This window comes from Wyeomyia smithii, chromosome 1, assembly GCF_029784165.1.
Source record: "Wyeomyia smithii strain HCP4-BCI-WySm-NY-G18 chromosome 1, ASM2978416v1, whole genome shotgun sequence".
Taxonomy (NCBI): domain Eukaryota; kingdom Metazoa; phylum Arthropoda; class Insecta; order Diptera; family Culicidae; genus Wyeomyia; species Wyeomyia smithii.
Genome location: NC_073694.1, coordinates 39,921,655 through 39,949,235, shown reverse-complemented (window position 1 = coordinate 39,949,235; position 27,581 = coordinate 39,921,655). Strand labels below are relative to the sequence as shown.

General features: G+C 40.4%; 2 protein-coding genes across 4 annotated transcripts; one reads left to right on the top strand and one right to left on the bottom strand.

Moving 5' to 3' along the window:
• Positions 1–55: 55 nt before the first annotated feature.
• LOC129731482 (serine protease HTRA2, mitochondrial) lies at positions 56–1,948 on the top strand. 3 transcript variants are annotated; one of them, XM_055691551.1, is made up of 3 exons: positions 56–318; positions 375–1,534; positions 1,680–1,948. In XM_055691551.1, the coding sequence occupies exons 2-3, from the start codon at positions 429–431 to the stop codon at positions 1,843–1,845; spliced, it is 1,272 nt and encodes a 423-aa protein (XP_055547526.1). In that variant the 5' UTR covers positions 56–318; positions 375–428; the 3' UTR covers positions 1,846–1,948. The 3 variants fall into 3 exon arrangements, with proteins under 3 accessions (XP_055547526.1, XP_055547509.1, XP_055547518.1); XM_055691534.1 differs by having other exon boundaries at positions 57–310; XM_055691543.1 differs by having other exon boundaries at positions 57–310; positions 361–1,534.
• On the bottom strand, positions 1,877–27,011 carry LOC129731496 (N-acetyl-D-glucosamine kinase). The gene is made up of 3 exons (XM_055691562.1): positions 26,371–27,011; positions 2,810–3,246; positions 1,877–2,747 (listed from the first exon to the last, which is right to left on the bottom strand). The coding sequence occupies exons 1-3, from the start codon at positions 26,403–26,405 to the stop codon at positions 2,062–2,064; spliced, it is 1,158 nt and encodes a 385-aa protein (XP_055547537.1). The 5' UTR covers positions 26,406–27,011; the 3' UTR covers positions 1,877–2,061.
• Positions 27,012–27,581: the final 570 nt, after the last annotated feature.

Below are 27,581 nucleotides of genomic sequence, written 5' to 3'. Positions count from 1 at the left end.
GCTGATGTTGACAGTTGGTTGCTTTGTTGTGCTGCCAGGGTTGCATCAAGCCCTCTTTCTCGTTATCTCTATTTTCGAAACAAAATTGAATTAATAGAATAAATTTAAATATAACTTAAGAATACATATTAAGAATATTAAAAAATGAAAATATTTATACATTAAATAGATTGCAGAAACTACGTACAGAGAAAATTACCACAAAACAGTTTTTTTTTCAATTTTGTACAGCAATCAAAGCAACCATGTGTGTGTTGTGTCTGCGACGTTTGCACGGGATTGCGTGGAGATTGGGATGACACGCACTCAGGTGAGATAGTAAATATTGCACTATTTTGTTTTGATTCCACAATGTTATAGTAAAAAATCAACAGGCAAACATTTCGCCCGGAAGTGCAACCGTACTATTTTGATAACGTCCTAGCACAATGCAACTGATAAGGCAAACCATATGTAGTATTCGTTCGTCCCGAGCAATCAGCTGCTCATTTGTTCGGCGATCCCAAACTGCGGCATCAATTACAACGATCTTCGAGCAGCGGCAACGAGAGCGCAGCCAGCATGACAATAGAATTACAAATATTAAGCTTGTGGCTTCCTTTGCTGGTTTTGTGACGGGACTTGTTTTCGGAGCAACCCAAGATGGGAAAAGTGATGAGAGTCGAATTTTTTCGTTGTTTCCACGAGTGCAAGCGGCCACTGCGTTTGCAAAGGATCTAAAAGGGCGTCGAGCGATGTATAACTTTATTGCGGACGTAGTGGATGTGTCAGCACCGGCTGTGGTATACATTGAAATCAAGGACACACGACACTACGATTTCTTTTCGGGACAGCCGGTGACGGTTTCAAATGGGTCTGGCTTTATCGTTGAACAGGATGGCTTGATTTTGACAAATGCGCATGTGGTGATAAGTAAACCAAATGCTTTGGTTACAGTAAAGTTGCTGGATGGCCGTACCTTTCCCGGAACGGTTGAGGATGTGGATCCGAATTCTGATTTGGCAACGGTACGCATCAAATGTAAAGATCTACCGGCGATGAAACTTGGTAAATCTGCCGAACTGCGCTCGGGTGAATGGGTGGTCGCACTGGGCAGTCCCCTGTCACTGAACAATTCTGTGACGGCCGGTGTTGTCAGTTCAACACAACGAGCCTCGCAAGAGCTGGGCCTACGTGGAAAGGATATCAATTACATACAAACCGATGCGGCCATTACCTTCGGCAATTCGGGTGGTCCACTGGTTAATTTGGATGGCGAGGCGATTGGAATCAACAGCATGAAGGTGACGCCGGGCATCAGCTTTGCCATTCCGATTGACCACGCGAAGGAGTTTCTACAGAAGGGAGCCGATCGGAGGAAATCGAGAGGCTTTAGTACGGAGAAGATTCCGGTTCGTCGGTACATGGGCATTACGATGCTTACGCTGACACCGGAAATACTTCGAGAGCTGCGCCAGAGAAGCCAAAACGTGCCAGAAAATGTACGCAGCGGTATTCTGGTGTGGAAAGTTATTCAAGGTTCGCCAGCACATGTGTAAGTAACAATCGAGCCGTGGTAGCGCCGTCTCAGATTTCAGTAAAGCTATATCACAAAATGACACAGAATTCACTGACACCTGAGAATGTGATACCAAAACAATTTTACTTATGATGTTGTTGTTGAATGTTGTTTGTCACAGGGGAGGTCTCTATCCGGGGGATATAATTACAAGTATCAACGGTAAGGAGGTGAAAAACTCCGCTGACGTGTACGAAATGTTGGCAGGCACAAATCGCGTCCTGAGCATCATCATTTACCGAGGAGTGGAGAAAATGACCGTCAAGGTTACTCTGGAGGATCCGTAAACAGCTTAGCGTTAAATAAAACAAATCGGTGTAGTTTGACATTGAATATTTCATTTTATGTAGGTGTAAATACATTGACTCGTATATGTTGATACTAGCCCATTTTTGTGCCTTTAATTTTTCTAATACATTTTTTTAAACAAATAACATATGTTGCCTAAACAAAAAATCTCAGTTCTCGGTGTAACAATCCAGTTGCTCAACATTTTAAAACGTTCAAGTCCTAGTCCCATTTGTAGTACCGTGGGTCCCTTTGGAAATTCTATTGCTGCTACCATTAGCGGTGTCTTTAGAGCTTACGTTAGCAGTTCCATTAGTCCCATTCGAGTTTTCTTTCGTGCTTCCGTTGAGCACAGCTCGATGACCGTAGAAGATCTCATAGTTTTCGGAATAATCTCTCGGTAATTCCATATCGAATGTATCTGCCGCAAGATAGGCTGCCCCCAGAGCCATTGTGTTCGTCAGCTTCAGTAGCTTCAGATCGTATTTAAATTGGGCCCTTTCTAATTCCTTCGTAAAACCTGGTTCCAGCAGGTCCCAACTAAGCCACACCGAGCCGACACAAACGATGTCAACCTCTCCGCACTGGCTGATTAGTGCCGGGCTGATGCGAGGCGATAAGGCACAAACAGAGCGGGCCAGTTCCTGGCCAGCATCTTCGAACAGTTTTCGACACAGTGGATCACCCTCTACGGTAGCACATTTGGCAAGCTTTGCACACAATCCGGAGTACGTAGGTTTGCAAAACTTAGCATAGCAGTGGTCCAGCAAATCTAAACGTGACTGAACTCCAAAGTGCTCCTTTATAAGCTCCCATACCCGGTCAACACACAGCTTGCTGCGGTGAAGGTTGTCTTCGTGGTCAAACACTGTTTTAATAGCCTTTTTCGAAATCCACCAGGCTGAAAAAATAAAAACCATTATTTCTAAAATGCCAAATTGTGTCAAACGATGACTAGGTTACCTCCACCTTCGTCACCGATCATGTGTCCCCATCCGCCACATCCGTAAGTACTCCCGTCCGGATTTCTCAGCAACGTATTGGAGCCCGTACCAGAAATAATCACCATTCCACCAACGTTCGATGCCGTCGCGATGCTACCGATTGTGTCACTGCCTATCATGTATCGTTCGGAAACGTTCGGATAGTGTGTCCGCAGGTAGTTCTCCAGCTCCTTGTTGGTGGCATCCTGTTCAGCACCACTTAGGCACAGTCCCATCGCGGCCAACTTGTGCTCCTCGGGAATATGGGCCTGAGCTTTAGCATCACGTGTCATTGTGTCGATTCGTTTGGAAACCTCCGGAATGCCTACCATCCAGTGGTTGGTGCCGGGGCCCTTCGTTGAGGCTACCACTTTTCCGGTCTGGTCGAAGATTACCAGCTTCGAGTGTGTTGCACCACTGGGGAAGATAGAGAAAGGTAAGATGATTAGTGAGGAGGTAAACAGTATTAATGTGATTATGCGAAAAAATGATCTCCTTTTCTCATTATCATCTCACTCACTGGAGCCATTCTTAACAAACATGACGACTGTATTAAATAATCATTTTATCTGAAATAGCTGAATAAAGGTTGAGTTCCATGCTTGTTCAACAGCAACTCAGTATTTGTGTAACTTAGCTGGTTTTGTAACTCAAGCTGAAAGGTCATTGAATAACTACAAATTCAATCGCAGACTGATGAATTACTGTACATCAGCAACTCAGTATTTGTGTAACTTAGCTGGTTTTGTAACTTAAGCTGAAAGGTCATTGAATAACTACAAATTCAATCGCAGACTGATGAATTACTGTACATCAGTCGAATGAGCGTGAACGCAGTAATTTAACAGTTTGCAGCTGTTTTTTGAATGTGAGCTGCCAGTTATCGTATAGAGGTTGAATAAGTGCAAAAGTAGTAGCTTGAAAGAGGCGCAGCTCGTCATAATTCGTCATCGTGAAGCTTTTTTTTCACTTCTTCTACCGTCATGAGCTGATGACACCCCGTTAAGCATACAGACGCGAGGCATACGGACGCGAGGCATAGTACGCTAGGCATAATGGACGGCAGGCATACGGACACGAGGCATATGGACGCGAGGCCGAATGGATACAAGGCCGAATGCATATAAGGCCGAAAGGACAAAAGGCCAAGAGGAAGTGATGCGGAATATGTTATTATCGTCATCATCATCACAGCCTTCTTTAAATAACATGTATTTCGCTTCAAAGAGTCATTTGCAAAGCAATACACTCGCGGCCTTCGGCCGACTCGCTGTTCGAGCGAATGCTGTCCTTACTCGCTACCGCTCGCTCGGACTTAACTAAGGGAAGGAAACTCTGTTTGAGTAGATCTAGCAAACCAGTAGATCAGTCGTTTGGGTGCGAGAGGCCGCCGCTTCCGACGGCGGGTCGGAGGCCGGCTTGGACTGCGGAAACCACGGCGGCTTAGTGCCGCCTCGAAAATGCGTCTTCGCCGTATGATTTCAAGAAAAGTATTATACCCAACTTAAACTCTTTAGGAATCTATCAACACCTGAACTACATAATTGGATCTCATGCGATCGTACAACATCGCATTCGGCCTCGTGTCCATTCGGCCTCGCGTCCATCCGGCCTCGCATCCATTCGGCCTTGTGTCCATTCGGCCTTGCGTCCGTTATGCCTTTTGGCAGTATGCCTCGTATCCATTATGCCTCATATCCATTATGCCTCGCGTCTGTATGCCTAGCATAATATGCTTAACATCCATATGCCTAGCATCCATATGCTTCGTGTCCCGTCCCCCATGAGCTATTCTCCCATGATCAACATGTAACTAGCAGGCCAGTAGAACCACCAATGCTGAGACTCCCCTCTACACCGCCTCAGAGTCGGCTAACGCTCTAGGGCAGGGGCTCCCAAAAAGGCTTACCAAGTTTCAAATCATGGTCCCTTTTCGTTGGCGTGTTCAAATACCTATGGTATCGTATACTACCTTACCAGGGCCGTGAACCTTAGTCTCGCGACAGGGCCGCCGTCTTGGATATAACTAGCGAGACACTGCATTTAATATCTCAGCCGTTCCCTCCGAATCAGAAGCAGTTATTTGCCGCCCTTAATGGAAGAATAGGCGATTACAGAAACCTTCCTCAGGTAGCATAGGACAACCATGGTTGAGAACGAGTCTTCACTAAGGTTACTTGTATTCTAACTAGCATCTCGATTATTCCTTTGCTTATTGATTGGAAAATGCAGGTGCTCCGTCAAATATTTTGTCTTGAAAAAGTGCTCCGCCTAGCAAAAGGTCTGGAGACCCCTGCTCTAGGATCAATAAAATACTTTAAATTCGTCTCAACAACTCTCTTCATTCACATCGGCACTCCTGCTTTATGATTACCTATCTTCTACCTCATCTCTTTACTGCTTCCTAATTGGGGCCCTTTCTCCGACATCCGAAGTTTCCTTGTTCTCTTTTATTTTTCTTAGGGGCATGTGTTGAATTATATATTTATTAATATTTATTCAGAATTTTTATTGTGTGTTTGGCCACAAACGGTGACATATCAACACTATTACATTTTAAATTTTTATTTATTTATTTTATTAAAAGATTGTAATTGCTTCGGCACTGTCTTGAATCCCGCTTTGCAGTAAAAATTTCAAAAAATGTTTTTGAGGGATTTTATCCAAAAATTATGAGAAAAATTCATTTTTTTCTGATGTTCAATGAGCTCTGTGAATCAAATATTTGAATGCGATGCTGAACTAAACCATGCAAAATATTTAAAAACAATCCCACAAAAATACAAAAATATATGGCCATTTTTTCATGGATCACGTTTGGGCAACCCGAAAACAATTTTTTGGAAAGTCGAAATGTTCTACAAAAATGCTATGAATAACATTATCTTTCAATTTAGGGCTGAGCACCTTGACTTTTTCAACATCGATTTTTTTTGGGACAGCCCATTCTGAAGTTAAGTGAATGTAATTGTGGGAAAATTATGAATCTACTTGTCAAGCAAAAAAATACTACAAGGTATACAGCCCTAGGGTTGTATGAAATGGTGACGTGGGACTAAACACTGTAATTAGGGGATTTTTTTTTATAAACTATACAGAGCCTGCAGGCAGAATCAAGGTGTTTGCTCAGTAAAATATATTCAACAACACTCGAAAGAATATCGTATATATTTGGCGATATGAGTATTAGCCTGTAGTATTTTTTTGTGCAAACAACATGTATTTGACAAGGCACAAGCATATCATTCTTGTTGGAAAAGCACCAAGAATTTCTCGTAATGCGTCAAAGTCAAAATTAACTCTATATCCTCTAAAACCAAATCCAATAATACTTAAATCCAAAAATACTTACTCTGATTAAATCAAATCTATAATATGGTTCTTACTTTCAAAATAATATAGAAGCTCTTACAAAGGTTCATTAATTGGCAAACATAAGAAGATATGTCTAACAAAATTATTAATAAGTTCCAGCCAAAAAACCGTAACAATCAACAATTCCATTTTTGTTTTTTGCTTGACAATTTTTTTCATTTACCTACAACTACATTCGCTGTATTACGAAGACTGCTAATATACATTCGTTTATTATGGTAGAGCTTTGAGTAATAATATATCATCTAACAATTTTGAAATGTAAAAAGAGATTCTAATGAATCTTAGTAAATAAACCAAAAATTCACTAGCATTCGCAGGCTTTTACTCTTCTATAAATGTGTATATTTGAAATTTACTCTTTCGATACTATCCGGTCACGATTATTTACTGAATATCGAAGATGAAATTGAATAAATATCCGTTGCAAAAATTCACAATTCTTGTTGAATAGTTTATGGCAATTATTATGAGATAAATAAATAAACTTTCAATCACCATCAACAGCAGCATTGCAGTTTTTCCTCGATTGCACACGAATAGAAATGTACGAGCAAAAGTGTACCACTGCAATACGAATAGTACCGCTGCAGTATGAATAGAAGTGTACCGCTGAAATGTACGAATAGAAGAGTACCGCTGCAATCATAGATGACGAAAGACCTGCGGTTCTTTACTCCACTGGTACTGATACTGCTTTTAGCGGCATGTTTCCTTTCAAGACATCAGTTTTTATTAGGTTTTGAAAGCAGGTTTAGAAATTGTTCAAGAGTGGGGATTGTTTCAAACTTTTCGGAAAACTTTTACCTTCGAGACATCATTTAAGTCTAAGCTCATAGAAGCAAAAATAAATTGACCTATTGGGACGGGGAGACTCTGTCAATTTTTATATCGATATCGATACAGAGAATAACACGGGAACGGATGGTGTCCATTCACGTCGTCTGTGCTAGGAATGCTCGCATGTAATTGGTTCTTGTTCGCGTAAGTTTCCCTGTTAATTTTATCAATTCTCCAACAACATATTGAGCAGTGAAATAATAATGATAACTAGCGTGTTATAAAATTATTATACATTTTATCTATCCAACAACATATCGATTATTGTTATCCATCATGTGGTTATGCTGTTATTAACGTTCGAAATCTGACGCAACATTTGCCAGTTTCATTTCCAATTTTACAGAATGCATCCCAGTATAGTAAACAAAGACGTAGTCCCACGTCAAAAAACGAATTTAAAATTAAACCTTAATCTAATCTTACACCTATTTTACTGACTACAAAGTGAGCTAATCGTTGTAATTGAGGATTGCAACGATTTTGTCGGAACTTAATTTGGTTTGACATATTTTCTAATGTTTCCACATTAGTAAGCCTGTGTAGGTCATTCGTGCTAAACCAGCGAGGACGCTTCAATATCATTTTCAGAAGTTCATTCTGAATCCTTTTAAGCATCTTCTTTCTGGTTGTACAAAAAGTTGTCCAGATGGGAACCGCATATAACATTGCTGGTCTAAATATTTGTTTGTAAATTAACAGTTTATTCTTGAAACAAAGTCTAGAATTTCTGTTGATAAGAGGATACAATCATTTATTTATTGCACTTTGTTCGGATATTCTCAATGTGCTCCTTGAAAAGTAAAATTTTCGTCATAAATTAGCCCTAAGTATTTAACTTGATCAGACCAATTTAAGATTGCACCGTACATCTTAACAACATGATGATCAGTGGGTTTGAGAAAAGAAACTCTTGGTTTGTGAGGAAAAATAAATAATTGTGTTTTTGATGCATTAGGAGAAATCTTCCATTTCTGCGAATACGAAGAAAATATATCTAGACTTTTTTGCAGCCTACTGCATATGACACGAAGGCTTCCTTCTACAGGCCCAAATACACACACGGCGCAATGAGACCTTCTCCATACAAAATGGAAGGCGTGATCGCTATCCCGCCTTATTTTGTATGGAGAAGGCGTCATTACGCCGTATGTGTATTCGGGCCTTACGAAAATGCTTGTATCGTCACAAAACTGAGATTTCTCACATCTTGGTGGTAAATCAGGAAGATCAGATTCCTTGTTCTCTTAGCTTAGCAACCACCGTTGTTAATAGGCCGCGACGCTCCCTTGAACTGACTAACTCCAACTGCCGGGATAACTACTCCAGGTTATAGAGACGGATTCGAACAAGTTTCATAAAGCAACAAGAGATCCTGTGAGTATAATAGGGGGGAATTACAAAATGGTGGTTGGGCGTCGGTTGGAAGATGTTTTTTTAAGAAGCTTTGAACCTGATCGATCAGTCTATCTTTCCCGATTTCTTCACTTCACTAACTATTCTCCTGGAACTTTTACAGTTTTAGCCTTTTACAGTTTTTCTGCAAAGCACAATCATTCTCTCCGACATTTTTGTAGATAATTGAATTTCAAAAGATGGTTAGCGGTCAAATCTTGGCGCTTTCCACCGGTTCCTATTATGTTTGCTACACTTTCAACCGTATTTTCGCTCCAGCCTCAATGGCTGTTTTATTGCGTTTGTCTCCTGGTGGCGACTAGCCGCAGCTTGTTGACGTCTTACTGCTCACAGTTCCGACTATATAGTTCAACGTTTACTTGACCATTTTTTCTCATTATTAAAATAATTTTTCGCGTAAATCGCAGCATTCTTGACCTATCGACATTTACACCTGTTACAAACAGGTCATTCACGTATATAACAAGCTAAACATCATCGTTTTCCTTATAAGCAATAGTCATGCTGTGATCTCTTGAACCCAAGCTTTATTAGTACTTGGTTCAGCTTCTCTTTCCAACTTTTGGTAGCTGGATTGTGACCATACAAGGTATCCTTCAACTAGCAAACTGGCCATGTGAATTATCTCTGGAGGTTCACCATGCAAAAAAACCGTCTTACATCCAACTGTTGAATTATAAGTCCTTTCAGAGCGACTGCAAGAGCATAAGTTTCAAGATAATGTGCCAGCGGATTGATCGGGTCACACACTTCCAAGTGAATACGTTCTAGCGGTCGTGTTACACGTTCTTTAGCACCATCAAACGGCTACCGGTACTGCTTCGCACATGCATCGCAAAACCAATTGAATCCAGCATCTTCACAAAACCATGAGAACGTGTTTCGCAAGGTTGTTCAGTGTTCAATGTAAATCAACAAACATGGTCCATACGAAGATGCTACAGCTTACTGTCCTTCTTGAACTCCGTGAGGTCTGACAACCGCCAGCCTGTGAGAGCTTCTTGATCGAGAGCATGTTTCTGTAATTCAAGTGGCCTGCCCTTTTTCTCTCTTTGGCCAACAGCCGCTTCTTGATCGTTTCCAGCTGCCGTTTGCTTCTCCAGAATAACCGCTACGAATCAAAAAAATTGACTTGACCTGTCTGTCGGTTTGATTCCACCTTGTGAGGGCACCGTCTACCGCCGGAGCTGGATCAAATTTCAATTGCATCCAAGTGACGACTCGGGAACTGCGCTTCTGGATGCTTTCCTTTGAATTGCCCGTAACCTCAGGAAAACTTCGGACTTGGACGGACAAAGACGAACTCAAACAAAAGTTGACTAGCAGCCGTTGTAAAAAAAACTTTGGAGTGCCCGATTGCTCTATTGAAATTTAATTTGGTACAAACAGCGATGCCAAATTGGAAGATATATCTTCAACTGGAAGACATTTACCCAGCGGTGAAGACATGCTTATTTGTGAAGACAAAGTGAAAACATTGTAAAATTCGTGAAGAAAAAGTAAGATATTGTGAAATATGTGAAAACATCCGTAATTTGTGGATGTGGTGACCTCTTTTTTGCTCGACATCTTTCGATTTTCTAGTAGGTACTGCACAGCCCTCGGCCGGTTTTCACCATACATTTTGGGTGGGAAGACATGTGAAGGCATTTTTTCGTGGAGTGGGAAGACATTTCAAAAAAAAAAAAAGACACGTCATCCCTGGGTACGAAGAATGGTCTCTCATGATGTTTTAATACTGTTTAAGCGAAGCAGTGGTTTAATAAGTGTTACGGAACATCTGCTTCAGGTAACTTAATTGTAAAGTATTGATTTGCTCAATTTTGTCGTTATCTCATATCAACAATCGATGAACCACGCCCAGGAAGACCGAACAAGGCAGTCACGCCGGAAAATACCCAATACGATTCGTGAAATCGTGTTGAATGACCGCGGTCTAATTAGGATCAGAGATTCCCGGACTTCAAATGGTGAGTTGACAACCTGGAAGAAGCGGCAACCTGGCTCCGGTCCTCACAAATTTTATATCACGCTTCCACGAGTCATGTGACCACAATCGACTGCCAGCTGAAAAACATGGACACAGCTGGTCGTGCATATGAGGTGAAAATGATCTCCACCACCGAGAAGTTGGTTTCCTGTATAGCGCTTATGCACAGACTATTAGGTGTGAACCTAATTTATGAGAGGATAATTGTGGCTAGATTCAGAACACGGGTTCGAAACCTAACTATAATACAATGTTATGCCCTAACCGATGCTACCGAGGCGACATCAAGATCTACAATGGCCACTTTAATCCAAAGATCGGCTCCGATAATACGTACTATGATCTTCGGAAGCGAACCCGATTGATCAGTGCACAAAGTTACGTGGGTATCCCGTGATGAACATACCGAGAATCAGACCAACCACATCTTCATTTGCTGAAGATGGAGACGGAGTCTTTTTGATGTCCAAAATAAACGTAGCTTCGGCATTGTGTCTGATCATCACCCTTTGATTGGTAATATTACACACGCCGACTAGAGGATCCATCTGCGAAGAGATCGTTCGTTGGAAAATTGATGATCAGAGCAGGGGATATTCCGGACTTAGGTAACATAGAGCAACAAGAACGCAAAAGCTGCGATAGAGCGGGAGAAAACCCGAGGAGCCAAGAACGGAACCCTTTAACGGTATTCGGCTCTGGAGAGGGGATGAGCGAACGTAGGCAAACTCCCTGGCTGATGAAAAGGAGAGAGCCGCAGCGAGTGGAGCTAGGATGACTCCAAGGATGCCTATGAAAGATGTGACCGGACAGCTACTTACCGACTCCACTGACCAGCTGAAACGCTGGTTTGAGCTCTTCGAACAACTTCTCCAAGTATCGACAGCCGACCAGCCATCAACATATCGGCAGGGTCCGCCAAGAGCGCGACGTATCACTCGCGTCAACTCCGAGTCAACTATTGTTACGATCCGCATTATCCAGGAGTAGGTTAATGTAATCCCTATATTTGGTATTCATTGACTACGAAAAAGCTTTAACCACTAAAATCTGTGGGCCCCTCGAAACGCAAAAGAGTCCTAGATTAAATCGTCAACCTTATCGAAGCGCAGTAAATGGCTTGTACGACCGAATATGGTCGGGTAGTTGCCGGTGTGGAGCAGCGATGTATATTTTTACTGTATTTTTTTACTCATTGTTATCGACGAGACCATGGTAGGTGCAATTCTTCGTGTTCTGAAACACCTGAAAGACACGATTTGGCTGATGACGTTGCATTATTAGCACAACGGCGATCTGACATGCAGAGTAAACTCGACGCTCCTCGGCGGCTGGTCACAACATTAACGTCAACAAAACCAAATCGTTGGATGTAAAGTGGACAATCCTACTTTACAGTAACAGGGCAGTTAGTAGAGAAAGTCGAAAGCTTCCAATAGCTCGGCAGCCAGATAGCGTCAGACATCGGTACGAAGAATTGTTTATTTGTTTATATGATCGGCTATCGGTACGTAGAAAATCAAGAAGGCTAGAGCTGTTTTTGTGAGTCTACGTACCGTATGGAGATCGAATCAGATTAGCTTGTGCTCCAAAATCCGAATTTTCAACTCAAACGTGAAATCTGTGCTGTTATACACCAGCGAGACGTGGTGTGTGTCACACAGAAGCTGCAGGTCTTTGTCCACTTATGCCTTATATGTGCTCGGTAGCCCCACGATTAGATTTAAAATGCCGAGCTCCATCGCCGATGCCAGTAGAAGCCGATAGCAGCAGAAATTCGGAAACAAAAGTAGGGGTGGGTCGGCCACACATTTCAAAGGAGCAGAAACAAAATCTGCCGGCAAGCGCTGGACTGGAACCCAGGAGAACATCGCAGTAGCATTGGCCGAAAATTGCAGAAGTATCGATACTTGAGTATCGATAACTTTTCCCTGGTGGTATCGATGCCAGGCTGATACCGAGGGCAGAGCATCGATACCAGCTGTATCGATACTCTGCCTGCTACTCGAAACAGGTCTATGAAAAGCTACCATTTTTTCTTGATCATTAATACGGAAAATCAGAGATGCCAGGTGTTTTTGAAAAATGTAAGCAACTATTCGAAAAACCGACAAAATCTGCTCAAAGTCTGAATAAAAATTGTCTGTGATTTGGGAAAATACGTTCGCGCAGGCAAAAGTCTGCAAAAATTTTCACAGATGTTGACAAAGTCTGTGTAAATATAAAGAAACTCTGACAACTCTGGAAAAAATATAATTATCTGCGAATCAATAAAAATCTGCGTTTTCAAAACAAATCTGCATATTTTGTATCCCTGCGGTCAATAGACTTATGTTACCAGAATAGGACAGTGGTGACAGAATTATATGTCACACACCCAAATCAATGCAATGACATACGCGCGTGTGCGGCCTTATTTGAAATATAGGGCAGCACGATAATGCTGGCTTCTTTTTCTTCATTGCCTGCCTTTTTGCAAAAACTCGGCGCTTACGATTTTGCTTTGCACAGACAGTATTACCAAATTCGGCAGCATTTTTCTCGCAAGAGGCATGAAAAACCACCTTAGAAATGAGCGGGTATATTTAATCCTGTTGGTGTCTTTTACAAAAAGAGCACAAACCAAATTTCTGCACTGTTTGTAAAAGACTTTAACGCGATGGATTATATCCGCGCACTTCAACAAGGCTTTTCCGTCAGACAATTCGTAGCAATCAATAATATTCTTTGATTTTATAATTTCTCTTTAGTATCGAAAAAATACCGGGGCAAAAGTATCGATCCAGCTTGATATCAAAGTCACTTGCATCGATAAAAAATAGCAATATTTTGGGCCCCAAGGTATCGATACCGTAAGTATCGATACGATATCGGCCAATGCTACATCGCAGAAGAGGCAGCCCCAGAGGCTCGTGGCAACAACGGAATCAAAGAAGTCGATAGGAATCTGACCTGGGCCCAGGTAAATTCTATTCTTTTTTTTTTTTTTTTTTTTTTAAGGGGGGATTTGTTAGTAGCTTAAGTATTTATGATAAATATTAGTAAATAATGAGTATGTGTGTCCAATCACAAATGGTGACTTCTCAACACTGTTAGAAATTTGTAATTTTAATTGTTAGGATTTGTTTGCTTTCGCAATTAGGACTTATCGTTCGTAGGGACTTAAACCTACTTGTCAGAAAAGGGGAAGTAAACTTACAACTAACTTATTGGCTATAAAGAGAACTTATCGTAGCAATTGAGGATTGCATCGATTTTTGTCGAAAATTGTTAATAATTTTATTTGACATAGCTTCTAATGGTTCAACACCAGTAAGTCTATGTAATTCGAGTGTACCAAACCAAGGAGGACGCTTCAAAATAATTTTCAGAATTTTATTCTGAATCCTTTGGAGCGTTTTCTTCCTTGTTGAACAGCAACTTGACCAGATCGGTACAGCATAAAGCATTGCTGGTCTAAAAATTTGTTTGTAAATCAAAAGTTTGTTCTTTAAACAAAGTTTAGAATTCCTGTTAATGAGAGGATATAAACATCTCGTATATTTGATGCACTTGGCTTGTATACTCTCAACTGAATTCTGATAGACAACCTGCAGAGTTCGATCAGTAAGATATTTTTTTAAAATTTTGATTAGGAAAATTGGAAAATTAAAAGTTTGCAATTTCGCAATCAAACCTTTATGCCAAACACTGTCGAATGCCTTTTCTATGTCTAAAAGAGCAGCTCCAGTGGAATAACCTTCAGATTTGTTAGCTCGTATCATATTAGTAACTCTGAGCAATTGATGAGAATGCCCATGGCGAAATCCAAACTGTTCATTTGCGCAAATTGAATTTTCGTTGATGTGTGACATCGTTCTGTTAAGAATAACTCTCTCAAACAGTTTACTTATTGAAGAAAGCAAACTGATTGGTCGATAACTTGAAACTTCAGCTGGGTTCTTATCCGGTTTTAAAATGGGAGTAATTTTTGCATTTTTCCATAATTTGGGAAAATATGCAATTTTGAAGCAGTAATTGAAAATTTTCACTAAAAAATCCATTGTGCTCTCAGGGAGATGTTTGATTAGTATATTAAAGATTCCATCGTCACCAGGTGCTTTCATATTTTTGAAATTTTTAATAATTGATTTAATCTCATTCAAGTTAGTTTCAATTATTTCTGCAGGTAAAAAATTCTGGGAAGAAATTAAATCAAATTGACGTGTGACTTCATTTTCAATTGGACTCACAAAATACAAATTTGAGTTATGAACACTTTCAAACTGCTGAGCAAGTCTTTGAGCCTTTTGTTCATTGGATACAAGAAAACGTTCACCATCTTTTAAAACTGGAATAGGCTTTGAAGGTTTCTTAAGAATCTTCGACAGCTTCCAAAATGGTTTTGAATATGGTTTCAATTTTTCAACTTTAGTCTCAAAATTTTGATTTCTCAGAAGAGTAAATCTATGTTTAATCTCTTTCTGTAAATCTTTATAAATAGTTTTAAAAACAGGGTCACGAGAACGTTGATATTGACGTCTGCGGACATTTTTCAAACGAATTAGAAGTTGAAGATTTTCGTCAATTATTGGTGAATCAAATTTCACTTGAGCCTTTGGAACAGAATAATTCCTGGCATCAACAATTGCACATTTTAATGCTTCCAAAGCGGAATCAATATTCACTTCGTTTTGCAAATCAAGCTCATTATTGAAATTTCTCTCAATATAATTTTTGTATCTTTCCCAATTAGCTTTGTTATAATTAAAAACAGAGCTCATAGGGTTTAAAACTGATTCATGTGATAAAGAAAAAGTTATTGGAAGATGGTCAGAATCAAAGTCAGCATGTGTGATCAAATCACTACATACATGACTTTGATCTGTCAGCACCAAATCAATTGTTGAAGGGTTTCTTACAGAAGAAAAGCATGTAGGACTATTCGGAGACAAAATAGAATAGTATCCTGAAGAACAATCATTGAATAAAATTTTGCCATTGGAATTACTTTGAGAATTATTCCATGAACGATGTTTAGCGTTAAAATCGCCGATTATGAAAAATTTCGAACGATTTCTGGTGAGTTTTTGTAAATCACCTTTAAAATAATTTTTGAGCTCGCGTGTGCATTGAAATGGTAAATATGCTGCGGCAATAAATAAAATCCCAAGTTCAGTTTGAACTTCAATTCCCAAAGTTTCAATAACTTTCGTCTCAAGATGGGGAAGAGCACGATGTTTGATTCGGCGATGAATAACAATTGCTACTCCACCGCCGGAACCCTGAATCCTATCATATCTATGAACCACGTAATTGGGATCATATTTTAATTTTTTGTTAGGTTTCAAAAATGTTTCAGTAATAATTGCAATATGTACATTATTTACTGTTAAAAAATTAAAAAGCTCATTCTCATTGGCCTTCAATGAGCGAGCATTCCAATTTAATATTTTAATTGTTTTATTTAAAATCATTGCTAAATTTTAAATTAGAAACAATTTTAATAGTAAAATTTGTGCCTATTTGAATGGCTTCAAACATTGATTTTGCCTGCAACATGGCGTTCATAAGATCGAACATTGCCTGTTGCAAAAAAGAAAGTTTACCTGCCGTAATAGGCCCCAGGCAGTTGACATTAGAAAAAATATTTTCGGCAGCAATATTAGCTGGAGTAATAGGTGTACAATTATTTTCTAGTGTGTTTTGCTTACCCATATTAACGGTCATTTTCGAACTACCAACACTAGGCGGTATAATGTTCGAACTACCTGTAACCTGTGCATAAGTTAAACGGGTATGCAAAGGAGTAGGTAAACTATGCGTCACTGGTACGCTTGGAGAATTTTGTTTGAAGTTGGTTTTAATTGAGAAATTGAATTTTGTTTACCTTGCCTTGCCTTGCCTTAACAATTGCTAAACGGACTGGGCATTGATAAAAATTTGACATATGGTTGCCGTTACAATACGCACAGCGAAAATTTTTACTCTCTTTCACAGGACATGTGTCCTTTTTGTGAGAAGAGTCTCCACAATTAAGACATTTTTGGTCCATGTTACAGAATTTGGAACCATGGCCATAACGTTGGCAAGTACGGCATTGGGTGATATGCTTTTCACCTCCGCCATACTTCCTATAAGTTTCCCACTTTACACGCACATTATACAAAGCATGTGCTTTTTCAAAAAATTTTAAGTTGTTAACCTCATGCGGTTAAAATGAATTAAATAATTAACAAGGGAAATTCCAGTTCTCTGACTGTTTTCGCCTCGTGATTTTTGTTTCATTAGAATTACTTGGGTAGGGGCTATGCCAAGTAATTCTGTTAAAGTAAGTTTGATCTCATCAACGGTTTGATCGTTGGTGAGACCTTTCAAAACAACCTTGAACGGCTTGGCGTTCTTGGTGTCATATGTAAAAAATTTGTACATCTTGTCAGTTAAATACTGAACAAGACGATCACGACCCTTTACTGAGTCGGCTAATAAGCGGCATTCACCTCTACGGCCAATCTGATAGGTAACTTTAACGTCAGAAACAAACGTTGAAAGTTCCTTTTTGAATATATTAAATTCAGAAGAAATAGTTACCACAATAGGTGGAACTTTCTCTTTTTTTAAAGATTTTATATTTTGTATAGTTTCATTATTAATAACTTCCATTTCACCAGCTTCTTGCTCAGGCAAAATATCAAAAGGATTGTCACTACAGACACTCGAAGTGTCAGAAAGAGATGCCTCTCTTTTCCTCCCCGCAGCGATGCGAGGTTTCTTTTTCCGTCCAGCCATTCCAGGTGATACGAAAAAAGTTAAAACAAATGTTAAATTCAAAAGTAGGTAGTCTTGAGAAAGACTGATGGGAAATAACTTTCAGGTAGTCTTTAAAAGACACACTGACAAAACACAAACTTTGAAGCTATAGGCAGTCAAAGGCCAGTCCACAAGCAACCGAAAAAACGTCTGATCTGTAGGACAGTTCAAGACGCACTGGTAAATTCTATTCTAATTTTATATTCTATTCGCGCTGGTCATGTCATTTTTTGTTTGGGTGCCATGTTCTTTACCAATTGTTCGTGTCAAACTTTCAGCGGAGAATCTGGCATTGATTACGCGAAACAGGCATTACGGCGGGCGCCCAAAACTGAAACAATCAGCCGGTAAAGTGTTGACCAGTATTTTTTTTGGGTTCGCAATGCGTCGATGAATATCGACTGCTTTAAATATGGCGAACCAATCAATAAACAATGTTGATGTACATTATTAGATCGATTGGACTTTGAAATCAAGAAGAAACGGCCACAATTGGGAAGAAAAAAGAGCTCTTTCACCAAGACAACACTTCCGCTCATTTTGCTCACGATACGACCACTAAATTGGAAGAATTCCGCTTCGGACTGGTTTCCCACACTGCGTATTCGTCAGATTTAGCCTTGTTTGACTATTTCTTGTTTCCACGGTTTAAAATGTGGCAAGGAATACCACTCGAAAAAAAAGTAGCGCATTATTCTGGATGGAGAATAAGTCAGAAAATAAAACACATCAGGAAAACTTCAACAACCTTCATTTTGCGTCCAAGCAAGAGTTCACATACCGACATGAAAATGACACAGCCTGTACTATGTAGTTGATTGAGTTATAGTTCCTTGGGCATCATCTGACTGACAGATGATTATTATTTAAGTCAAAATCAGTCTGCCTTTGAACACATAACTTCTGGTACATTTTTCTTTTTGCAGTTTCGCGCAAATTTTCAGCTATTTGATACCTCAGTCGTAGACTACCAACAAGACAGTATCTTGATCTGTACTTGACTGTTATTATCTATAATAATACCATTGGCAGGAAAATAATGAGAAGGCACGCCAAATCGGATTTAGCCTTGTAGGAAGCCGCAACTGTTCGTTCTTATTCTTCTATCGTGGTGAAATATAGATTAGGTATCTATAATTTAACCATAGTATAAATTTTGACCAATTTTGCCTTTTCGCAAATTTACAACCTTGAGCTGAAGTACCGAAGACTGTATTCGACGTCTGTTACAGAGTTGCAACGTTCGCCAAGATTCTACCGATAATCTGCTCTATCATTCTCAATGTCATAATGCACACACGCGAACTTCAATTTTCCGATAGAAAACAAAACCAATTACGTAAATCATTAACTGCCTCGAATGACGTAGGAGGACGATTTTTTGCCTATACATATGGCGGTAAACACTTCACCGCTTGGACTGGCGGCCTTTATTACTGTCTCTCTCTAATCTATCTGTTAGATAGCTGACTTTGGCTGAGCATGAGTGAATTATAATTTAGTGTTTTGCGTTGTTTTAATCAAGTCTCGTGTCAGCGAAGGCAACTTATCAGGCTTCATATATAACTAACTCGATATCGACAAACAAAACTGTTGATGTAAATTTCATTACCGTTTGCACTACCAATCCTCTCGATGGTCATGACAGTGAAAGATCGCTGTTATCAGTTCGCTTGAGCCAAAATGATAAGCGGTCGTGGCGATTGAAACGTAGTGACCATCAGGGTGTGCTAAATTTCCCATCGCTCGAGTGAACTTCTGAACACATACAAGTAAACAAGCTTGGTGCGTTATCATTTTTGCCAATGGCTAGTGTTGTAATCTTTATGACGCTTTGTCATCCACTTGACAGACTGCCACAGGCTGCAGGTTATCAATTAGGCATAGTGTGGAGTGTAAAAGCACGATATAGGGTACATTATCACTTGTTGATTGTTTGCGATGATTTTTTTCTACGACGGCAAAACACTTGTACTTGGACAACAATAACAGATGGAGATTTGGGAGATTTTTTTCAGCAAAGATTAGGCTGAAAAATTAATTTGGAATTGTAAAACTATCGAGATCTCTAATTTGTTTAAATTCGATGTAATACAAGTTCAGTTTAAGAAGAAAGATTTTTGGTTAATTGTACTAGAATAAACAGTGTCTTATTTTTTAAAGAAGCTCTGTCAACATTTGGCGACAGTAATTTTTTCATGTTCAGTAAATTGTCACTAGCAATCAGACCAGATTACATACTTATCAATAATAACATAACTGATGGAATCTGGTTGAAACTAGACAGCAGAGGCTGCAGCCGGAACAGACGACATCAGGCCATCCTATTAGTTGCTACCCATTTGAAGCCCTCCTGATTGTCCTCAATTGAATAATGGTATTGAACGCACCAAGTTGATTCTGTAAGAACGTGGAGAGTTGCAATTTATGTGATGGTAAGTGGGTATTCTGGAGAACCTTTCGTGTATTTTCAGTAAGCAAAAGAAAATTTATCTGAAAATTATACTTGTACTTCAGAAATTATATTTTAAAAAGGTGAAGCGGAATAACTAATACCCACTCCTAGATGAATAAACTCAGTAAAGATGATGACAAAAGCTTCGGTTCGAGTGCATATTTTTAATTTTAATTTAAAGGTCGAGAGGCAAGATAGTAAAAAACACGAAATATTCAGTAACTGTAAGTTACATACAGAGGCTCAAAAAGGCTAGCAGTAATAGCAACTCTTTTGTTAATATTCTACTTCAAAAAATTCTGGCGAACAGCAAATATTGATTTGATCCCAAACAGCCCTTACGCACTGGAATGCGAAATACGATTTTGAGACGTGTTTTGCCTCATAGCTAAAAAGCAAAGCAAAGCCTTGGTGCTACATTCCGATTCGGAACTTAACCTTCTGTTTGTTTATACACAGACTTCGCAGCCGAATGTTTAGTGTACAGGACAATTTCGGGGCTAGCGCTACGATCCTACTGACACTAACAGCCTTTCCCGAGCCGATACTCGAACCTACGACGACTGGCTTGTTAGGCCGGCATCGTACCTCGAGACCATCTGGGATACCTACTCTCTTATTAATTTCTATAAAAAATAGTTATGGGAAGTTAAACATAGTTTCTAAATTGAACTGTGGAAATTCACTTTCACAGTTACATTTTCGTCAACCCGTTTGTTTTTTGGGCTTCGTTTGGTTCTCTTCGTTAGTAGCAAAGAGAGAAATGAAGCTTGTGAAACTAACTATACTCGTTTCATCTAATTTTAAAACTATGAAACGCAACTAAACGTATTCCGCCGTTCAAAGTTTAAGTGGTTTCCTGACGCCGTTCCGAAGCGTGTCCAAAAAAAGTTTATACTAAAGATGCCATAACAGGGATGTTTATTTTTTGTTTGTTTATTTTTTATTTGACATTCCGTCATAATGACATGGCCTGATTCACAGAGTTTGTCCAATTCAATCGGTTATTGGCTGCCGCTCTTCAATCCCTGGGACACCGTGTACTCCCCGCCAGATCTCGCTCCTCTTGGTCGACCCATCTAGTACGCTGCACCTCTGGTCGTCTTATTCCTACCGGATTCGAGTCAAACACCATGTTCGTTGGGTGATTGTCCGGCATTTTTGCAACATGCCCTGTCCAGCGTATCCGACCAGCTTTAGCTACCTTTTGAATACTGGGTTCGCCATAGAGTTGCGTGAGCTCATGATTCATCATCCGTCTCTATATTCCGTTTACCTGCACAACGCTAAAGATCGTCCTGAGTACCCGTCGTTCCAAAACTCCGAGCACTAGCAGGTCCTCCTCGAGCATTGTCCACGTTTCATACCCTTAGTGAACAAACGGTTTTGGAGCGTTTTGTGCAGGTTACCAGGCCCGGATTTAGACGGCGGGGGGCCCGGGGCAAATTTGTTTGTGAGGCCCTCTTTCCTTAAAACATTTAACGATACCTGTTCTGGAAGGTGACGAGCAAAAAAAAACCTAAATTAATCCACCTAGCGGTCAGACTCAGCCTTTCTCATTCAAACTTATTATTTGTAAAAATAGATTTACATGAATGCTTAAATCCAATAAAGGTATATTCACTCTTTGGGTTCTAAAATATTGATGTTGTAATTGAAGTATAAATATGAAATTTGACGTAATGTTATTGCTTAAGAGCTAGCGGAATAAAAGAAATGACTCTTAATTTTGAACAATTTATGGGGCAACAAGACTTTCCATATGACACTGATTTTATGAAAATCTGTCCAACCATCTTTGAGAAACATGAGTGAGATTGAATAGTCTTCAGAACACGTTTCTTTCCATAACTTCTGTTCGTTTGAAACCAATTTTGTTCAAATCGCTTGTGTAGTTTCTAAGATATTTTTTTATTTTTTTTTATTCTCGCTTATTTTCCGTCGGTCTTTTTCCGCCACTGTTGTTGTGCCAATCACCGACGCCCGGAGAGGCGACTCCACCCAGGACCCTAACTCACGACCCGTTGATTAACGGACCGGCGCCAACGGCTTCACTTCCTCATGCGATGGAAGGCGTGATCCCAGAGATTTTTCGCCTCAGAAAATCTCCCGGTGTCGGCTAGGATTGAATCTAGACCACCAGCTGAGTTGGTTGTGAGTGGATCACGCCACCTCACAACCATCGACACCTATGTCGGCAGTGGGATTCGAACCCAGGCGTCGAGCGTGGTTGGCGGAGACGTTACCAACCATGCTAGGCCCCCGCCTATAGTTTCTAAGATATTGATGTTTCGTGATTATTATATTTTGATACATAACCTCTAAATTAGAAATCCGATTACAATGAAATTCAATAGCAACCTATGACGCAACTAGACCTTTCATTTGCCATTAATTTTATGAAAATCGGTCCAGCCATCTCTGAGAAAAATGAGTGAGAAAAAAAAGTTGCACATACACACACACACATACAATTGCGATAAAATTCAATAGGGTCTTATAGGTAAACTAGACCTTTCATTTGCAATTAATTTCATTGAAATCGGTTCAGCCATCTCTGGGAAAATCGGGTGAAATTGGAAGAGCGTTACACACACATGCAGAAAATGCTCAGCTCGTCGAACTAAGTCGAGTGGTATACGGCATTCGGCCCTTTTGAGCACTTTTATACATTTAGTTCTTGCAGTTATTGCTATACCTTTCTAGGAGAAAGGCAAAAAAGGTGCACATACACACCCACACACAAACATACACACCTATACATGCATATAGGCAGAAAATTCTCGATTCGTCGAACTGAGTCGAGTAGTATATGACATTCGGCAACTTGGATCACTTTTCTACCTTTTAATTAGCCAGTGATCGTTAGGAGAAAGTCAATATGTTTACTTTCATTATATGATTTCACATTTTTATGAACAACGGACAAAGTTACAATCCGATTGCATAGAAATTCAATAGCAACCTATGGGGCAACTAGACCTTTCATTTGACACTAATTTTGTGAAAATCGGTTCAGCCATCTCTGAGAAAAATGAGTGAGTTTAACCAACCTCAGGATAACTTTTCCTTACATAACTTTTGAACCATATGTTCAAACATAACGAAATTTAAAAGTTAAGGGTTCTGGAGACAGTCCGATCATTTGAAACCAGTTTTTTTGAAATCGGTTGTGTGGTTTCTGAGATATTGATGTTTCGTGATTTTTACATTTTGATACACAACCTCTAAACTAAAAATCCGATTACAATGAAATTCAATAGCAACCTATGACGCAACTAGACCTTTCATTTGCAATTAATTTTATGAAAATCGGTCCAGCCATCTCTGAGGAAAGTGAGTGAGAAAAAAAAGTTGCACATACACACACACACATACATACATACATACAGAAAATGCTCAGTTCGTCGAAGGGGGTCGAGTGGTATATGACATTCGGCCATTGGTACCACTTTCATACCTTTGGTTTTTCCAGTGATTGCTATACCTTTCTAGGAGAAAGGCAAAAGGTCGCCTCAGGACTAGGGGGGCCTCTTGAATCGGGAGGCCCGGGGCATCAGCCCCCTTTGCCCCCCCCTCAAATCCGGGCCTGCAGGTTACATTTCGTGCGGGGGCTTAGTCTGTTCGACCGGAAATGCTCGAGGAGCCCATAGTAGGCACGACTTCCGCTGATAATACGCCTCTTGATCTGACAGTTGGTATCATTGACCTCAGTTACCAGTGAGCCAAGATAGAAAAACTCGTTGACTACCTCAAACTCCTCGCGTCCCATCCACCGTAGCCTTTATCAGTCTAATCAGCTTCTTTCCGGTCGATAATGTTATACACTGCTTTGAAGTCGACGAATAGGGTCTGTATTCACGACATTCGTGGAGAATCTGTCGTATGGTAAAGATTTGGTCCGTCGTATACCGTCTTTCCACGAAGCTGGCGTTATAATTTCCCACAAATCTGTTGGCTAGCGGTGAGAATCGGCGAAAACTGATTTGGGAAAGCGCTTTGGACAAATTGGACGCCTTCTTACACTCCTCCGGTAGCTGTTCTGTGACCCAAATTCTTGCAATTAGTTGAAGCAAACAGGTGGCCAGCTTCTCCGGGCCATCCTTCCCAGCCGATTTATTGTTTTTCTGCTGCTTGATGGCATCCCAAACATCGCCTTTCGTTGGGGCTGGCACGTCGTCTATGTTTATCGCACCAACGGGATCGCCATTTTCGCCGCTATGGTTGTCTGCCTGGGCAACATTCAGCTGTTCATCGAAGTAATGCCTGAACATTTCGGTCACCACACGATCATCCGTCAGAATTCTATCATCTTCATCCCGGCGTTGAGTTTCTGGTCTAACTTTAGCGTTTTCCGAGAATGATGCAGCTATTCCAGCTCTGCATACTCCTCGCCCTCATGGCGTCGCTTTTTCTACCGGAAGATTTGGGTTCGCTGCGTCTTCTTCAGTCTGTGTCTTTCTACAGTCTGACGAGTGACACTGCGCATTTTAGCCGCTCACGCAGCGTTCTCCTCCATCTATCACGCTCCTACATTCGTCGTCGAACCACTTGTTTCGTCGGGTTCGTCCACCACGCTAGATGACGTTCTCCGCTACGCTGTTGGTGGCTGTTTTGATGGTGTTCCAACAATCCTCAAGAGGAGCTTCCTCCAGCTGATCCTCTTCGGCAGTTATTAGTAATGGAAAGTTTTGGGCGCATCTTAACCACCACCATAGATCGGGCCAAAACTTCACGGGGCCTTCGTGTGACAAAACTATCTCCTGAAGGCACTTCTCCTTGTAAACTTGTCCATTCATGGTTGCTCCAGTGATGAAAATTTTCGTCTTCTTTCCACAGTTATAGATGACTTGCCAAATCATCAACTTGCGAGCGAATTTATCCGCGAAACAAATTTGAATCTACCTGAATCATTTCCCTTACAGTTAGCACGGTAAAATTTCCGACCCAGGATTTGTCCAAAGTCCATTTTGATGTATGTTTCATCGTCCATCAAAATACAGCCGTTGTACTCTGTCAGGACTTGCTCGGGTTTCGACAACCAGATTTTGTTTCAGTGTCCTATTGGGTTGTTTGCTGGCATGATACGATCATAATCATTTCGGCCTACTGATTCGACGAACTGTAATATGTGCTCTATTGAACCTTTTCGCCAGGGAGAACCCAAGATTATTGCGGACTGCCCTGATAACCTTCGCTCGTAGTTTCCGGTACAATTTTTCACTTCTACGTTTGGTTTGATTGGCGCGATCCACGGTCAAAGTATTCCGGTAACGTTTGAGCACGGTATTCACAGTCGATTTCGGTAGTTTGAGAGCCTTGCCGACCATTACCATGCTGGGTTTTCAACGCAGGTGTGCACAATATTTTCTAATCTCTCGCGTTCCATCTTGGATAACTTTTCAACGCGTCAATCCTGACGAAATTTTCACCATAAAGCAAACAAACCTTCCAGATCAAAACACTGTCATTAGTTTCTCGGTACGACAACTAGAGGTGCTGCAGTAAATAAAAGGAAACGGCCTAAAACAAAGTGGAACAAACCTTCGACCGTTTTGGATGTAAGTCCTGACCAGGTTGGGCTAAGAATGTATAAAACATGTTTCAGGCATCATTTTACATAAAAAGTTAAATGCACTGTAAAAACTTGAAATGCTTTACTACCGACTCAGTACATCACACAAACAAGCTCGAAGTGGAACAAAACGGCTTCCATAGGCAAAGTTTTTTGCTACTCGGAAACACTTTGAGCTTGAATCTCCATTTTGTATTTTTTTACAAACTGGCAGTAGTGCTGTGAACCCATTAATGGGTTTGGAGGACTTATTCACTATTGAACGTTTCAAAAATTTACTTGATTTTTGAATGTAGTCAAGAACTAACATTTATCAAGTTCAGAAGTATTGTTTCTATTCACCTCGTTTTATGGAACCAAGTACCTCAGTGTAATAGAAATGAGATATTGACTAATTAGGATTGGGAACTTTTTTAGTCAATAATATTCTCAAGCACAATTTTAGCGATCTTTTTACGAAGATTTCCACTGGATGTCAAATTTAAACTATCCAAAGGTGACACAATAAGAATCGAGTATTCTTCATCTATGTCCTGTAGCTTCGTCTGTCAATTATCAGTGATATGATTGAAATGCTGTCGGAGTTAGTCACTCGTCTGTATCCAAGAGCAGTGAGTGAGTTTTATGTAAAACAGTATTACAATCAAAAACAAGTTTGGCAGCAGTGGATCTTGAGCGCCAACGCTTCCATCACAATCCTGCACATGTGCAGGTGTTATCTGGGGTCAGACTGACGAGCGTTAGATTTGGGTTTCCTAGTTGTAAAGAGCTTATAATTTGACAATCGAAAAAATATTAACTTAATTTTTATCTGTAACTACCAAAACACGACAGGACGAAAAGGAAATTGAACCAGATTGATGAAAGTTACCCCATAAAAACAATTAAAAATTCAAGAAACCACCATCTAACCTCTACTCTGGACAACCGTTGTTTTATGTGACCATCAAAAACAAGCACGAAACATAAAATTATTGGTACCTAACTGGTATATGTCTAGATTTTCACCAGACAGCAAGTAGGTACCTATATACATATAGTATAGTAGAGTGAATTATTCCCTTTTAAAATGCAGCAACAATAGCACAGCGAGTAACTTACCCTTCAACGCCGCCAATGTAGACTGCCTCCGTCATGTCGGTCTGCTTACGTCTTTCGATATCTGAAGAATTTGAGACTGGAGCGCGAAACGAAACGTTGCGGAAGGCACGTTCTCCAGAAACTAGTTTTACCTGACACCGCCGACGAGATTGTATTGTCGACGTTGCACGAAAAAATAACACCAACTAGAAATGTTTACTTTCTTGTCTGACTCCTGTTCTGTCACTAGACAGGTGATTTTATCTTATCACTGAAGGTCTGGCGATTCGCATAAACAAATGCTGTTCCAATGTGTGCGCTTGCACTCTGAATAATAATAAATAATTGCCGACTAATCTGGTTCACTTCCGCGTTATGTCAACCACCAAATCAGATTATGCACTACTAGTTTACCAGATTTCATTTGCTTGTTTTTTTTTCACCCGCACTGACGGCTCGTGCGTCTTCAGTAGCAATCCAACCGTAATCGCAAAACGTTTCTGCACATCAATAAGTAAACAAACACTGTATGGGCAAATTACTATTTCGTATAGAAAATGTCTAAACTTCGCACACTCTCACTTGTTCAGCGTCGAAACTCGCTTCAAAACAGGTCCAGTGTGGTCAGTTTCCTGAGTGCGAATGAATGAGAGTTAGGCGAACGTTCGGCGTATATGGACGTCGGGGTGCATGCCGACGCGCAAGCGGCACCCCGAAAAAAAAGAAGGCAAAAGGAAAGCGTCCACGTTTTATCGCTCACTCTTCTTATTGCCAAAACGTGACGCTGACGCTACAGCTGAGCACTGAGGCGACGCGATGCTCTCCGAGAATTGTGGAACTACTGAAGAATGCAGAGGCGACAAGACACTTACGCTTTTGCTTTTGGTTCAGCATATTTGTTACGATGTTGGCTCGTAACAATTAACGTATACTACTGTTTTCTTGTGACTAGTATTATTTGAAATGTCATTAAAATTATAGCCGTCCACGGACAGGGAACTCAAAATTAAAAGAATGGGTGTTGCGAATGCTTGATTCTGGTAGAAGCGAATGAACAGAATGGTCAAATGGCATGGAACAAGCAAGGTCGCCAACTTTCGGCAACGTATACTGTACAGGCAATTTTGAACGTTAGTTGTTAGTGTGAAATAAGAATTCACATAGACTGTATGATATGGAGCTGCCAAGACACTTATATTGTTTCCGTTCTAAACCAAACTGTTTGAATGCAA

Bases quoted from the DNA above. Each gene is read 5' to 3' on its own strand.
- LOC129731496 (XM_055691562.1), bottom strand. From the start codon at position 26,405: ATGACGGAGGCAGTCTACATTGGCGGCGTTGAAGG. The intron at 3,247-26,370 runs GTAAGTTACTCG...TATCTTCCCCAG, and splicing joins TACATTGGCGGCGTTGAAGG to TGGTGCAACACACTCGAAGC. The intron at 2,748-2,809 runs GTAACCTAGTCA...TTATTTTTTCAG, and splicing joins GATCGGTGACGAAGGTGGAG to CCTGGTGGATTTCGAAAAAG.
- LOC129731482 (XM_055691551.1), top strand. From the start codon at position 429: ATGCAACTGATAAGGCAAACCATATGTAGTATTCGTTCGTCCCGAGCA. The intron at 1,535-1,679 runs GTAAGTAACAAT...TGTTTGTCACAG, and splicing joins CAAGGTTCGCCAGCACATGT to GGGAGGTCTCTATCCGGGGG.